General features: G+C 32.6%; 1 protein-coding gene across 1 annotated transcript; it reads right to left on the reverse strand.

The window, feature by feature from the left end:
* Positions 1-1290: 1290 nt before the first annotated feature.
* Positions 1291-2880, reverse strand: LOC132308348 (fasciclin-like arabinogalactan protein 1). The gene has a single exon (XM_059806409.1). The coding sequence runs from the start codon at positions 2766-2768 to the stop codon at positions 1539-1541; it is 1230 nt and encodes a 409-aa protein (XP_059662392.1). The 5' UTR covers positions 2769-2880; the 3' UTR covers positions 1291-1538.
* Between the last annotated feature and the right edge of the window lie 14564 nt (positions 2881-17444).

Below are 17444 nucleotides of genomic sequence, written 5' to 3' on the forward strand. Positions count from 1 at the left end.
TATTTTGATATTTTATAATTAAATTTACTAAAATAGTGAAGGGTAAAATGGGCTTTTCACACGTTTTAAAGCTCTGTTTGGATAACAAATTTCGTAAGAGGGTGTGATTGTCCAAAATAGGCAAATTTTCACTTGTGTGTCCTTTTAGCAAACCTAAAGGGGTGTCTCTATACTTTACCCTAACTTAAATTATAAAAGTGACGTCGTTTTAAGGTAATAGAAATAGAAAGAAACGGCCTCTAATCTTTATTAGATGCCTCCAATTCTCAAATTCATTGGTTGAATTCATCAGATTTTGCTCGTCACAATCTTACTGCCTGATCTTGCTTGTAAATTCACAGCAATCTCATAATTCAAGTTCCTATTTTTCGAGCAAGATTTTAGTCTATTATACATGTTTGCGTAAATATAATATATTGAATTTTTAGATTAAAGAACTTGTGGACCAAAAATTTCTGAAAAAATAAAATAAAATTTAAGAAAGAATAGTGATGAGAGAAAGGAATTTGAAATCTACAATAAGAATTCAAGTTCCCAATTCCTATGCACTATTATTATACATGGTTGTATATATAATATACATTGGATCCTATGCACTATTATTATACATGGTTGTATATATAATATACATTGGATTCAATCGGGAGGGGTGGTGACGGAAGTCATCGGCGTTTTAATTTGCTCTACAAAATGTTTTAGGTGTTAAGGATTTTTTTTTTTATGATGAAATGATATGGTGCATTATTAAGTGTACAATAATTCATCTTATGATAACGTACAGATGTTCTAACTTAGAGGAGAGAGAGAGAGAGAGAGCTAACGTCGTTAAGGTATTCTAAAGGTTTTCCTATCTTAAAATGGTGTAGTTTCTTAACTTTTATTAAATTAGTTGCACTGATTTAACATAAGCCAAAATGACACATCATTCTATAGAAAATTCTTCAACTTATGATAACTTAAGAATCCAAGTCCCTCACTAAAACTAAATATCTCAAAGCAGGAAAATGAAGGGAACTAGAACATTTGGGAGATGTACAATCTACCAATTAAGGCTTCTACAAATTAAGGTTTTACTACACAATTGTGACACCACCTATATTTATCTATTTCACCAAATCACCATTAATCAACCAAATCTGGTCCCAAGATTGCATATATATATATATATATATATATATATATAGTAATAGAGTCATGAAATTTATTTATTAATCAATTTTTGATATAAATTCTTTAAATAAATTTCTCAATTAGCTGTCTTGAAATATACCTAGGAAGTAATGTACACTATTATGAGTATGAAAATCTATAATCATAATGAGTAAAATTATGTTCTGACAAATTACAATGACAAGCAAAATCACAACCCCTTACAAATTCCTCAAACACAAAAATGAAATCAAAATAAAAACCACACAGAGAAGAAAACCAGACATAAAGAAGAAAATTAGTAATACAAATAATTTAATAGCAATAAAGGCCTCACTTATTAGCCAAGTATTTCACCGAAAAAAAAAAAAAAAATCTGAATGAGAAACTTACATCAGTAAAAACGCCAACCACAAACTTAGAGAGGCCGTAGCAAATCTACCATAGGTGAATCTAACGGCGCCGTTCTCATCAGCCGTCTGATCCGCCGGATCTTCTTCCGGAGAATCCGCCGGAGAATCTGCGGGAGAATCCGACGCCTGGACTGGCGCTTTCTTCGACGGCTTCGGAGCGTCCGCCGCCGCCTCCGGTGCCGGTGCCGGAGCTGGTGTCGGAGCAGCCTTGAACAGTTCCGTCGGCATCAAAACCTTGTCGATCGAGAAAATCGCCAATGGCTGTTCGTCAATTATAGTCCCTGTTATTTTAGCTGTAACTATCTTCGTCTTCAACGTCACAACTTCGCCGTCGTTCTGAACCGTGAAATCGTACTTTTTAGCTCCGTCAGTGGCCAGAGTGTTCATGGGACCGTTGTTAGACTTCAACATCGACAAAGATTGATACACCGGAACGCCGTGATACTCCAGCAGATCCTGCTTCCCCGCCGCGGTCAAGTTCTTGTACTTCGGCAAGAAGTTCTTGAAAGCATCGTCCATGGGACAAAACACCGTCAATCCACCATCGACATTGTCCTTGTACGTATTTTCAGCATCGGAAGCTAGCAAAGTGTCGGCGAAGACTTTGCAGCCGTGAGCCGACATAAGAAGCGTCAGATTCATCGCGCTCGGGCCGGGAGAAGGAGCTTCAGCCTCCGGCGCCGGCAAGATCTTGCTGATCTGGATGACGGAGATGTTGTACGGAATCTCATGAACCGACTTGACGAAAACGGCGTCGAGCTTGCCTTTATTGTCTTCTGCTCCGAAGCCGACTTTACCTCCTTTGAGATCCGTGATGTTGACGAATCCGGATGAGCCGGAAGCCGAGCCGGTGGCTTGGAACATGGTGGCGGCTAGGGCGGTGCCGTTGGTAATCTGGTGGAGCTTCTTGGCGCCGAAGTAGTCCAAGAGCACGTGAAAAGAGAGAGCGTTTTTGAGGGCGGAGACAGATAGGTGTTTGGAGAGCAGATCTGACATCCCGGTGTTGTCGACGGCGCAGACGGTTATGGTCTCCCGGTTGTTGATATCGGCGGCGAGGTGTGTCACCGTCAGGTAGTGATTGAACGTCGAAAATTCTGGAAACTTGGCGAGTATCCGAGTAATATTGTGCGCCTGGATGGAACCGGAGAGAAGGAAGAGCATAATAGAGAGGACTATAGTCCCGGCGGCGGCCGGACGGAGCTGCATTGTGCCCTAGGGAGAGAAGACAGAAGGTTTCCTCACAATTGGTAGCTTTCTTTTATTTTGAGATAGAGAGAGAGAGAGAGATAGAGTGGAGTGGACTCGCAAGAACAACAGATGAGTGGAGACCGGCGAGACTAAGTAGAGGAGATCTGGAGTGATTGCCTTATGGAAAATGCCTTCAATTTGGGCTAAATTACAGTTAAACCATTGTACGAAAGACAAAGCACGAGTGTGTGTGTATGTACTTATGATGCAGCATGGCCCACTCAGGATTCACTTTGTTTTGATTGCTCCTTTTAGGTTAATCAAACAAACTTGAGTTTGGGTTTATTTAAATGAGTTAATTCGTTTAATTTATTGAATTAATCATGGTTTTTGTGTTTTGGAGTTTAATTCATTTAATTTTATTAGATTTATTTAATTAATATTGTGTTAGGTAAACACGATTAACTCATAACTTATTTTAATTGATTAGTTATTGACATTTTTATTATTTCAATATAAATTTAATATGGATATTATATTTAGCTCTTTTCTTATAATTATTTTGTCTAAATTATTCTCATTATAAAATTTTATTTTTTATTATCTCAATAATTTCATTGTATTTTTAATTTTTTTATATTTAAATTAATATGAGTTAAATGACCCATTTAGGTTCAACGGGTTATTAGTTTAATATCGGATCATGTTTGAATGGATCTGTTTAACAAAATACTTATATGTCAGCATCACACGACCAGACAAACAAATATTGTCACTTCTAATTTTTGCTTTGAAAAGTAATTTTTAACATAGAAGATATTATAATATAAGAAAGAGAAAAAAAATAGTAAAACTTGTGATTATAGAATCCAAACCTAATATAACTTAATTACTTAAATACAGTCTTGTTCATATTTATATTTTTTTGGTAAACCCTTTCTATTAAATTTTTAAATAATTAAAATTAAAAGTTACAAATTTTTACCAGGAATGTGTGATCTATTTTGGGTCACTTAAAACTTTTTATAATTATATTTTGATTTGGTATTTTCTAATTACAATCAAATTATAAAAGACATATCCAATAAAGATATATGAAGTTGTTGAAAAACACACAGAAGAGAATATATGTATATATACATACTTGTAAATGTATTGAAAAAAGATTAGTAAAGCAAATCAAATTAAAGATGGAGAGAGAAAACTTAGTGTAATTATTTGTTTTTTCATTTTCACAATTCTTATAATTCAGTTTTTTAAAATAGGAAACATAAATACATAAAAGACTACAGAATAATATGTATTGAATTAGCGGATATTACTGTCTTTTTATTTATGTCTACCATTGTTCACAATAATTATAACACATTAAATAAAAAAAATTGAATATATTAACGTAATTATTGCAGTGTTGGTTTAAAGTAGTTTCTTCACCACATTAGGCAACCAGACAAACATATTTGTAGAGAGGATCCTGATTTAATAGTTGGAGGAGTGGAGAAGCATAAACTTTTCCATGAGAGGGTGTTGAACTTTTATGAAAGGTATCAGATTGGCAAGTTTTGGGGGAAAATTTGTGTGGTTTATAAAAGGAAAAGTTATTTCCAGGCAATAGTCGTGTAACACTATCTTTCGTTTAAAAAAACAAAAAAGGCAATTACTTGTGGTTTTAAAAAATGATCACTACCTTTAGAGGGTCTTAATTGTCTTTTAACTCAAAGATAACCCGACCTATTAAATATTTTATTTAACACACCCGACCTATTAAAATGGAAAAAGGAATTGTTGGTAGTGGATTTAAGGGTAACAAATAATAGTATTAAACATTGAAAACTCAATGACGCACCAAAACCAAAACTAGTAGGGAGGGTGTGCAAAATGACCAACTTAATGGAAAGAATAGAGAAGAGTAAAGAAGGCGATGAGAAGAGACTCACGTGGGTTTAAGCATCACTTGATCAGAAATCAAAGCACGCCTCTAAAGTGTAGTTAGTAATGTTAGGGTGGCAAAGACCACCAACACACGCTTCGCATATGCTGAGCCTCCAATCCTCTAAAGCATACTTGTCTCAACTTTGTACCTTTGAAACTCAAGTCTCATCCAATTTGTCACCACTTTAGTTTACATATAGATAATAATCATTGTTTTTATCTCAATATTCCATCCCAATGTTACTAATTCTCATTCTCTTAATTACTCCCTTCAATTCATACCATTTTTCTTTTCTTTTCTTTGCTTTTCTTAATGAAAAAAATGATTTAGAGGAGTTTGACGAGTTGATGATATCATTATAATGTTATTAATATGGATTGGGAAGTATAATTTTTTTTTTTCAAAACCCTATTTGTGGTAATTTTTTTTATATTATTTTTTTATAATATAAAAAATCTCATATATATGGTTATTAAAAGTAATTTGCAAAAAAAAAATTTCCTATTGTAACTATTGCTACAACTTAGTAGTAATTTAATACTTTATTCATAATTTAGTTGTGCCCCGTTAATATTCATATCGCATTGATGATCAGTTGATTTCTCATGCCATATATTGTTTATTAATGTTATTTTCCTTTTTTTTTTATCAAAAAACAATTATATATATATATATATATATATATATATATATATATATACATAACTCACATCTTCACTTTGTTCCTTTGACAATTCTAATTTTTACTATCCATTTAGAATAGTAATATTCACACCGAACACATAGAGTGAATTGCCTAATCAAATAATTTTTAATTGACTATTTGTACCAAATACAATTGAGTGAAAGACTCCACTTCTTTATTTATTGTAGCTGTAATTTTTTGGTGCAAGAATCATTTTTCATCTATTTAATATATACATACCATTAGTCGACAAAATAAAAGGAATTGTGATCCTTGCACTAATTATATAACCGATAGTTCCTGATTAGTAATATATGTACAATACAAGTAAGTGGATGGTTTCACTTCTTTATTTGTTGTATAAATGGACCAATTTAAATAAGTAGGTCTAACAATTCATTACAATAAATCAGTGCAAGAATTATTTTTCAAATAAAATAAAATATTACTTATTTTAAAATTAGTTTAGCAATTCACTGCAACAAATTTGTGTAAGAATTATTTTTCAAATAAAATAAAATGTTACTTATTTTAAAATCGACAATACTCAGATCTTCACTAATGTAAATCTACAACATACTCACATCTAATGTGGACTAATAATAAATGGATACCTCATATTTTAATTAGTAAATTATAGATGATAATCAAATCACTATCTCTAATTTGGTAAGCGAATTACCTACGATTTGGTAAATAAAAATCACAAGTCCATTTATTATTTTACAACATATACATTGTTGTTGTGGACCAATAATAAATGTATACATTATATTTTAATTACTAAATTATAAATAATAATTAAATTATTATCTCTGATTTAATAAATAAATATCTACTCACATTTTTATTTATTATGAATCCACGTTAACAATAAGGATATTATATATCCTCACTACTAACTATTATTCATTTTAAAATTAGTTTATCACGCAACATCCTCCTATCACGCAATCACGAGAACTTCAATCGGATCATGAAAAAATATTTTGAAAAATTACAGTAAAGAGAAGGAACCAGAGTACCATTTCGATATTGTTCTCCTTTTTATATTAATCATAAATCGAAGGACCTTCGTGTGGTCAAAGAATATGTGGGCCCTACGTCTTTAGGTGGTTCCAAGTAGCATGTGGAGCCTACCTTTGGATAAACTCATTTACAGTGAGGCACTCGCACCGATAGTTTCTGCCTTAAACCGTTGACTATCCCTCAATCCGGCTGTATATGTTATTGGGCACGGTAAAAATTTAGTATCTTGTATGAGCTAGCCGTTAGTAATCCATTTTTACCACAATCATCGCCTACTTTCGATAAAAAAAAATATTGTCCATCTAAATCTATATGGAACAGCCCATTCAATTTAATCAAACAGTCAAATCAATTCAAATCTTACCATTCAGTTAGAATCTTTAAAATCAGTTTAATTTAGGTTGAATTTGAGTGTAAGCAAAAAAATGCGTGGAAAGAGAGTGTGAATCCATTACTTGCAAGGAAAAAATAAATAAATAAGGAACTGAATCAGGATTCTATATTTTATATAAGCAATCACATATTATGTTATTAGCAGTTTTTTTAGGATAAAAAAGTTGGGTAAAATAAAACTTGATTTTTTTAGGTTAAACATTATCACGTGAAACTAAACATATCGAAAAGTGTTTTTAAACAAACCGTACTGTTTCACTGTAGCTGGAGCCTTATTTCTTTTATTTTCGAAAGAAAAAATTTATCAAATTCGATTAGAAAATTTTAAAAAAAAAACCTTCCTTATATCCATTAGACGATGCAATATTTGGATTATCCATGTTATACACGTGAGCAGAGATGAAGGCACATTAGAGTCAGAGTTAGTGGAGGCAGTTGCCCTCACTGAATTCCTTTTTTACTTTATATACCACTAAGTTTTTTTATTTTTGATTATATACCTATAAAATTTTCACTTTACCTTCTCTAAAATTACAAAAAAAATTACACTAAATTCATTTTTGCTCCCTTCTCATAACTTTCACTTTACCTTCCCTAAGAGTACAAAAAAATTACACTAAATTCATTTTTGTTCCCCTCTCATAACTTTCACTTTACCTTCCCTAAAATTACAAAAAAAATTAGACTAAATTCATTTTTACTCCCCTCGTAACTTTCACTTTACCTTCCCTAAAATTACAAAAAAATTAAACTAAATTCATTTTTGCTCCCCTCTCATAACTTCTAGATCCGTCCTTGCACGTGAGTAGAACATTATCACGTGAAACTAAACATATCGAAAAGAGTGCTGTAGTCGGTGCCATTGATCTGTCTTGCAGACTTTGAAGCGTTATTTTTCTTATTTTAGAAAAAAAAAAAAAAAAATTTCTCAATCTCAAATCCCATTAAAAAATTTTAAAAAAAAAGTTTCTTACGTCCGTGCTGCAATAATACACGTGAGCAAGGACGAAGGCACATTCGAATCAGTGGAGGCAATAATCCCACTAAAATTTTTATTTTTACTGTTATATACCATTAACCTTTTGGGAAAATTATATTTTGGTGATCAAAATTAAACATAATTGTTCTATAGTGATTTTAAAATCAAGAAAAGGTAAATAGTGACCAATGTTGAAACTTAATTGATATTAAGTGACCATTTGATGATTTATTACCTAAATAACCTTCTTATAGTATATTATTATGTAAGTGAACAAATTTACCCTCTACATTAACCTAAATAAACGCTTATTTAAATTAACTAACAAAAAGACGACAGGTTATTAAGATTAGTCTCTAAAGAGAAGACCAAGATGGAAGAGAACTGAGGACGGATGCTCTACATCGTTTTCTTTAAGGTTCTGAGAGGCAGGATGAGAAAAAGGTATAATTATTATACTTTACGAGTTAATTTGTCTGAGAGATCTTCCTTAAGATATAAGATTGTAATTTTTAGGAATTTTTAAATACTACTTAGTTATAGTTTAAGAAATAATGACCATTGTTGATTAATTTCATAATTTTGTCAACTGTTAATGGGGTGTTTCAAAGAACAATGCTTGCCTCAGGCTATATAAGCAATTATTATACTTTACGAGTTAATTTGTCTGAGAGATCTTCCTTAAGATATAAGATTGTAATTTTTAGGAATTTTTAAATACTACTTAGTTATAGTTTAAGAAATAATGACCATTGTTGATTAATTTCATAATTTTGTCAACTGTTAATGGGGTGTTTCAAAGAACAATGCTTGCCTCAGGCTATATAAGCAAGAATTCCCTGCTTATGCTGATGTGGACCACTCGCAACTTGACACTTAGTAAAAAAAAAATTTAAAAATTTAAACATAGATCAATCGGATCTTTTTACAGGTTCTCTCAGATCCAAGATTTTATCAGGGTCTCTGCATTCTCTTTCTATCACAAGGTTAAGAAAATTCCGGCAAACCACCACCACCACCGCCACCGCCGCCAATCCCTCTATTTTCGCTTCTCATCACCACCAAGTTTCCTACTCTCCTCCTATTTCTTTTTGCCCTTTTCATCACCACCAAGTTCAACCACAAAAAAGATGGGCCAAAATATGTACTTTTATTCTCCCAAATTTTTCTACAATTCATCGATCAATATTGTTAATTCCTGAGATTTATAGAAACCAGATTAAAAATAGAAAAGAAAAAAGAAAATAGTAAACTCCAGGAAAGCTTCACCGCATAAACAAAAAAGAAACCACAACTCCTTTGAATCGCGAATCAGTCTCTCAATCACCAATCTTTTGGCAGACATCAAATCGGTGGTGTATAAGGGTACAAAGATTTAGGAAACCTTCTCCAAGGATTGGCCGCAAACTAGTCCAATTTCCGGTGCGGGATTGGCCGCCAACTTCACACAAACTCTGTAATGGGTTTTGGATTTTTGAAAGCATATTTTACACACTGATTTTTCGTAACGGAAAACTCCATCTTCTACAGTACCGGAGCTCATCGTCAAATCTCTCACACAACTCAGTTCTGAATCCATCTCATGCAACGGACCACCTTATTCTCTAAAATAGCCTCGATTCAACTCCCTCATCCGTCGCCAACTCCAGAAGATTAGATCCTCTTTCCCTTTGGACCACCCATAGAAAGATCCAACTGATCCATTTTTTAACTTTTTAATTTTTTTGACAAGTGTCAAGGTAAGAGTGGTCCATGTCAACATAAAAAGGAGAGGCCTACTGATGCAGCCTAAGGCAAGCTTTTTCCGTGTTTCAAAAGTATGATTTGCCACTGTAAATGTTATGAGCGTTCACAGTGGAGAGCCTTGAAAAATAGATAAAGGGTGGAAAAGAGATAATGTTAATAAAGTAATCGTAATTTTTTAAATTGGTAAATTGTAAACTAAAAAAGAAAAAAGAAAACGTTAGATTAGAGAAAACATTGGATTAGAGAGAAAGAGCAGGAGGATGAATTCAATGACTTATTATTTGTATTGGCTGGTAATTTTGTCATCTAAAATTTATTTTTAAAATATTTATCAAATCTTTAAGTATTTTTAACCATATTATCCCCAAATAGTCACTTAATATCAATTAAGTTTTAACATTGGTCACTATTTACCTTTTCTTGACTTTAAGGTTAGAGCAATTATGTTTAGTTTTGGTCACCAAAATATAATTTTTCATAACCTTTTTTATTTTAAATTATATATTTATAAATATTTTACTTTGTCTCCTTTAAAATTACAAAAAAATTACATGAGCTGAAAAAAATGAGAGGGGAAGAAAAAGAAGGATAGGGGTAGATTGGTAGTTTTGGAAAAAATGAGGGCAATTATAGAAGGAGGTGAGATATCGGGAGACAAGTGTATGGAAAAAAATGGCATGCACAAGATGACGTTAGCAGATGCCTCCACCGACAAGATCTCCGTGGCTGGCTTCTACCAGATTCTTTGTTGTGAAGCACTAATGAAACCAACAACAATAACTCTGTTTGACGGTTACGATTCTTCTTCTGGATTGTGTGCGGAAACTATAACTCTTGTTCTTGCTTATTAATTAATTCATATATAAATAAAAATTCATATTTAGATGCATATAAAACATTGTAATATACATTGGAATCTAATCTGATCATTCAAATATAAATTGAATATTTAATTCAATAATCTAAACGGTAATAATCAATCCAACAAATATATATAATATATTATACATACCTTTTTATCATTCAACTAGTATGTAATTGAAGAAAAATTAATAAAAAATATTTTTTAAATAGTATATTTTTCATGTATCAGTATTATAACTTTTAATATTTGAGTTTTTCTTCATTTGTTTAAATTTTTTTTTTTCACATACTAAGAATTAGTTTTTTTAAATCTTCTTCTCTATTTTTTTCCCATATTTGCTCTTTCTTTCACTTCTTTTTTAATTAATTTTGTAAATTACAAAAGTTATAACTCTTAACAAATCATCGAATATTTCCAATATATACAAATTGAATAGCAGACAATCCATCAAATTATCCGGTCAAATTGAATCATAATTATTTCTTAGCAGAGATGGATGAAAATAAGCGTAGATTATCGAATCATAAATACTTTATGTAAATTAAATCGGATGATTGTCCAATCCTTCGATAGTTTTACTGTATGCTCCAATTAATCAAACAGTATGCAAAATAATAATAATAATAATAATAATAAAAAATAAATAAAACAATGAGGTGTAACCGTGAAACAACATACAATTAGCTGTCCTTAGATTTTTCTTGTGATGAGTAGCTGTACATTTAGACTGACACTGAAAGAGGGGGTGGATTTAAGCATAATTGCCGGTAAAAGTCTCATTTGTTTACTGTGCTTCCATGTGAAGTTGACCATTTAAGACCAATATGTCAATATCTACCATGTCTTTTGGATTTATCTACACCTCCACATAAACAAATTAAACAAACCAAATTTTGTAGAATAATTTTGTAGATATGAAAGTGGTAGGCCCTTTCCTAATGTTATTTCAAATATTTCAGTCACACCAAAAAGCGGACAATGACCGCATTATAATTGCCATGTATTCAACATGTATAAACTTAATCAATTATTATTCCTTCCGTTTTATAATAATTGTTCATATTTATTTTTGAGTTATCTTAAAATAATTGTCCACTTACCAAGTTTAAATAACATATTTTACATCTTTTCATAAAATATTTTTAAAATTTTAAAAAATTTCAAATTTGATTATATATATATTTAAACTTGAAAGGATAACTTTATAATTTTTGAAGGGGACAATGCAATAATTATATGTCCCCTTAAAAAGTTTTACTCCCTAAAAAGAACATTTAATATGGGACAGAGAGAGTAATAAAATATACCTACAAGCTTTTAATTGTGTGTGTGTGTGCGCGCGCGTGTGTGTATATATTGTCTATCTCATTGGCATATGGCAAAACTTCAATTGTGTTATTTCAAGTGAACATTTGACAACCAATTGATGTTACACGAAATAGGATCCGGATTCTATAAAATACCATCATTTTCGAGTCTATTATTTTATTTTTTCACTTTTTGATATTTTGCTATGGAACAGTATGTAATGCCTTGTTATGCCAAAACAAATAATAATATTTGCCTCATTCTAACATCAATTATTCATGATCTATTTCCTTGGATTTGTTGTCTAGTTAGAATAAATGGAGGGTAAGATTAACTATATGTCCAAATGTATGAGCAAAGAGTTTAAGAATGTCACATGATCGAAAGCACTCAAAACACCTATATCATAATATTATGGAGAATTCAACGAACTTGTTAGATTAGTCATCAACAACATATGCGTTGTGTTGAACAGGTGTGATTATTGATTAGTTGTAAATGAAAAGATACAACTCAAGGTCAAGTGATCCAAGCCACTTAGACTCTAATATAATTTCATTGAACCATATTAAAATTGGTCCAAACCTATGAAGTACGGACACGGACACGGGATACGGGTACGATACGACACGGATACGGCGGTACGACAAATTTCAAAAAAACAGGACACGGACACGGCAAGGATACGACAATAAAATAATATATATATATATATATATATATTTATTTTTACTTAATTTTTAATTTATATTTAATAAATACAACTTTTAGGCCAAATATTTAATAAACACAACTTTCAGTCCCAAAATAAAACCCAAGCATCATTGAGCCCAAGCCCAATTAGTAACTACTAACTAGCAACTTAACCCTAGCGCACTAACACACTTTATACGCCACCACAGTTTTGTGTATGAGAGAGAGAGCGACAGAGCAGATCGACAGTCTGGTGTGTGAGAGAGAAAGCCACAGAGCAGATCCGAAACATCATCCTGCCGATTATTTGCTGGAGAGAGATCCAAGAACAAAGTGTTCAAGTCGATTAAACTCTGAGAGTATAATAGACTCCATCAAAGTCTGGTGTGTGAAGGGGAACGAAGTAGATCTGATCCGACACCTTCTCGCCGATCAACCAGTCCGGTGACTCCGGCTGCGGCTAGATAAATTCAGGAAGATCCCTGCACTCTTCTAGCCTGTGTATATCTCTTCTCTTTTTTTTTTTTCTTTTTTTTTTTTTGACAAAAAAGCTGAATCCGTGTCCTATGAGTGTCGCCAGTGTGTCCTTCGCCATGTTCGGAATGAAAAATATAATAAAAAAATAGGACACCTCTACAGAGGTGTCGGACACGTGTCCGAGGCTTGGATACGCGTGTCCGACACCGGTATGACTACCCATTCTTATGTGTCCGTGCTTCATAAGTCCAAACCATTTGATTCGAATTATACCCAATTTAGCATTTGTATCCTGGGAAACAAGCGCCACAGAGTACGTCAATACCAGGGCATAAATCATCTTAAAGATATAATATTCAATAGTAGCCTCGGTCCAGGTTATTTATTTATTTATTATTATTTTATTACTTTAATTTGTATGTTTAATTAAATATCGAGCTGCATATTTAATTAATTATTTTTTAGTAGCATATTATTAATTATCTCATGACATATTAATATAAAATTAGTTATATCTTAAATGTCATTTGAACCATGTATTCTCTAACACTATTTCATTTGAATTGTTATCCGGGTAGACTTAATAGAGTATAAGATTAATTAAATGTCCAAATGTATAAGAATTTCACATAGTCGAAAGCACTCAAAACTAGGGGTGCAAGTTGGGCAGGCCCAACCTAGTCTGGTCCCAATTCAAACTCAACCTGATATTGGATTGGGCCAGCCCAATGTCACCCCAGATAAGAGTTTTCAAGTAACTCAAGCCTAAATTTTTTCATGTTGGACTAGTTGACTCATTCAACCCCTGTTTTTTTTCTCTTGTTTTTTTGTTTTTTTCATGGCCCTTTGGTATTATAACTTAAGTACTCAATTAATAATTTTTGTCTACTTCCAATTCTAATTTTATTTCATTAATACAACAAAAATAAAACTTATCTTATTTTAATTTTATTTTTTCATACAAATATGCCAAAATCACATTTTTGGTTTCCTGGGCTTGAAAATCAATTTTTTTTTCAGAAAAATTTAGTTTTCAATTCATTGATACTGCTATTTTTTCTATTTGAATTTCTTTGGCATTGCAAAGACATTTATATATCACCTGAACTTTTATGCGAAACACAAAAGAAGTAAAATTTTGTTTCAGAATTATACGGGAGTTAAAATGGTTCTCGGATCAGCGGAGAAAATATATATACTACTTACAACAGTGGAGCCGCAGGAACTACTTAATTATTCCAATGTACATTGGAGAACGTCAACACATACAATAATGAATGAACCTTCACGTCCAACTCTAGCTATTTTATACTACATTAATTATATATATATATATATATATATATATAGCTATAGTATATATACTGCGTGTGTAAATGTACGTCTAGTACTTGAATGATGAATCATGCATATTCGGGTTGCTCTGTTTTCATTTTTCAACATCAAGATATTATTCCAAAAGCAACAAAAGAAGACCATTTTTATCCTCTTGGAGGCCAGGAAGGCATACATTCCGAGAAACTCTTTGGCTTGGTAATAAATTTAATTTGGAATTAAAAAAAAAAAAAAAAAATTGGGTTTTGAAAACCCAACCCAATTTGAACCCAATTTGTGAATTTCAAAGGTCAAGTTCCAAAATTTTTGAGTTGGATTCGGGTTGGACCGCACAAATTGCACCCCTACTCAAAACACCAATATCTATTACCTTGTTAGGGTGCGTACATGTAAAAAACCATATCATATATAATGGAGATTTCACTGAACTCGGACAGAGTATATTCTTAAAATTAAATTTTATTAAACGGTGAGACATATAATATATGCTGCGACCCTACATGCATAGAACTTTGTTTCAGTAAGGTTTATCCATAGAACTTTGCAGTGATGAGATTTACCTACTTTCTTTTGTACAGTTAAAATTGTAGGTGAGACGATAATTATTAAAATAGGTTAAGCAACCCTACGCTAGGAAAAAATTAATGTGCGTAGTCGGTTTTTTGTGCGACTCCAATACAGAGTGTCCAAAGACTCACTCTTAGTAAATTGATAAGATAGACCCGTCTCTCCTCTTGGGGTGAATAGACAGTGCCAAAAACTCTTCGTAAATAGACAAGACAGGTGCCAAAATCAATTATGACCGTGATTCGCCGTATCGGCCGGTTCATAACTCTTTTTCAATAGTCCAATAATCGGCCGGTTTATACCGATATTCGTCCGAATCTGTTACACCGCAGTCGCGCTCGATACAGAAACTGCAAACCATGATCCTGACATACTTAAATTTCATAGTAATCCTATGGAGAACACCTAGGACTTGTGATTCATAAAATAAACCCAAACCTTTCTAAAGATTTATAAATTAAAGTCAGAAATTTTTCACTCCATCTTGCAAAGATATAATGGGTCTTAGTAAGAGAGATTTTTGGGTCTGGTTCCTAAAAATCTGAATGCATGTAATATAAAAGGTCTTTATTGGTGTGAGAACCCCTCTTGAAACCACATATTAGTATCATCTATACAACATTCTATTTGGATTGTAACTGTGTTCCTAAACAGCGTGTACATCTATCTTTACAGCCTTCTTTGCCTCTTTTATGATTATGATAACCACATATTGCACATATTGGTATCATCTACACAACATTCTATTTGGATTGTAAATGTGTTCCTAAACAAAGTGTACCTTCTTTGATGATCAAGGCACCATTGTTGATCACTATAGCTCACCCTTCTGCTGACTAAATGCAAGTCCAACGTGTTCGATGATATCAGCTCTTCAAACTAAGAACCTGTTCGCGTTACCTATTCTAATGTTTTTACATGCTACATCATTACTCATATGTTACATGCTACATCATTACTCGGATGTATCAGATTGTTCTTGCTTAGACACGTGATAGGTACCTGTACTTGAATAACATCATTTCTTGAGTACTCAATTGCCACAGTTGCTGAATCTGTAGACTTCTCCTTGAGTTCTCAATAGCCACAGTTGCTGAATATGTATACTTCTCCTCCAACTCTCTTTTAAAAGGTCAGCATTCCTCCTGAGTGTGCCATCACTTAAAACTTCAATCGAAAACGGTTGATGGTGCCATCACTTAAAAACTTCAATCAAAACTTGCTCATTCTGAGCTTTTTCCTCCTGTATTACTCCTTCCACAGTTTCATTCATTTTTCATCACAATCCCTGTGACTAGAGCTATGTTTACCTGGACTCGGGTATGTGATAAAAACATTATAACTCATAGTCTGTCGTAAAGACATTATGAAAGATATGCGATCTAGCATAAGGAATTAATTTCATCCCAAGTGAGATGATTGAAATAAGAACCTATCTCCTTTTATCTCCAAAGGACAAAAGAGTTCTTTCAAAAAATTGCCAATAAATTCTGAAACTTCCAATAAATTGACAACATGGATAGGTTGTCTATATATAAATCATGGTGCCAACACGCCTGGGGAAGATTGTGCTTGTAAACAATTATGCATTTCTTCTTTCAATTCTTTCGCAAACTTAATACCGAAAGAGCCTCAAGTACTGCCTCGAGCCAAGATAAGATTTTTTGCGTCGATGACCAGGCCTTAATGGTGCAAATTTAGGGTTTTCCTAGATCCATTAGATAAAGAAAGAAAAATTAGTAGCTTTGAAATTCTTCCATTAACCATCCTTACCATTCACATCTCCAAAAGCCTTTTCTTACCTCTATGCTTTTTCTTTCTCCCCCTTTTCAGTACCTCCTCCTCCTATGGCATGAGAGGTTCATGTTCCCGTAAAAGCAATAAGGGGTGCTAAATAACGCCTTAGGTAAGCCAAAAAACCTTAAAATCCCCAAAAGGTTATATCATCTACGGTAACAGAGTTATCATCCTTAAGCTTACTTCATTACCAAGAACTCTAGTAGTATATCCTCCACTGTTTAAGTGGAAGGTTGGAAATTCAAATCCTCGTGAGGAGCAACTGTGAATGTAAAGTGTTTAACTTTTCATCTGAATCTGAACTTTTTATCAAAAACACCCACTGGGTATTTTGATCCCCTTTAATAAGTTTTATGATGGCATGACAAAGCTTGCCAATTTCGAAACTGCAGAGTATGGATGCATTCTAATTGTTATTCCATTACATAAAAAATAAAATAAAAAAGGTTGAACCATAGCATATGAAAGCAATTTGCAAATAATTTAATTATAAACAAAGTAAATAAACTAGTTTAAACATGATATTGACATGCGTTCAAGCATCAAATGTATCAAATCCCCAATCATAACTATTTATATCAAGTAAATGTAACTTTTCAAAATAGGTTTTTAAAATGTTTTGCAACTATAATCTAATAACATTTAATTATTAGCCAAATATGTTCAACACATATACAATACCCTTGTCCTAGTGTCATGTATCTGACAGAAGTAAATTATGTACTTTTGAAAAGTCTTAGGCTTCTAACAACACGAGTGTCTCTCTTCCCAAACAACAGAGTTGTAACAATTACCATCGGACCAAAGCAGTCAGGTCACATAGGTGAGCCAAACTAGTGCAATTGTTACAAGTATTTACAGCAAGCAACTACTCCAAGCTTCCATCA

Source organism: Cornus florida, unplaced genomic scaffold (genome assembly GCF_030987335.1).
Source record: "Cornus florida cultivar Cherokee Brave unplaced genomic scaffold, ASM3098733v1 CherokeeBrave_3.0.0_Hap2_Chr05, whole genome shotgun sequence".
Taxonomy (NCBI): domain Eukaryota; kingdom Viridiplantae; phylum Streptophyta; class Magnoliopsida; order Cornales; family Cornaceae; genus Cornus; species Cornus florida.

What these genes read in the sequence shown, in the direction of transcription:
- LOC132308348 (XM_059806409.1), bottom strand. Translation starts at nt 2,768, where the DNA reads ATGCAGCTCCGTCCGGCCGCCGCCGGGACTATAGTCCTCTCTATTATG.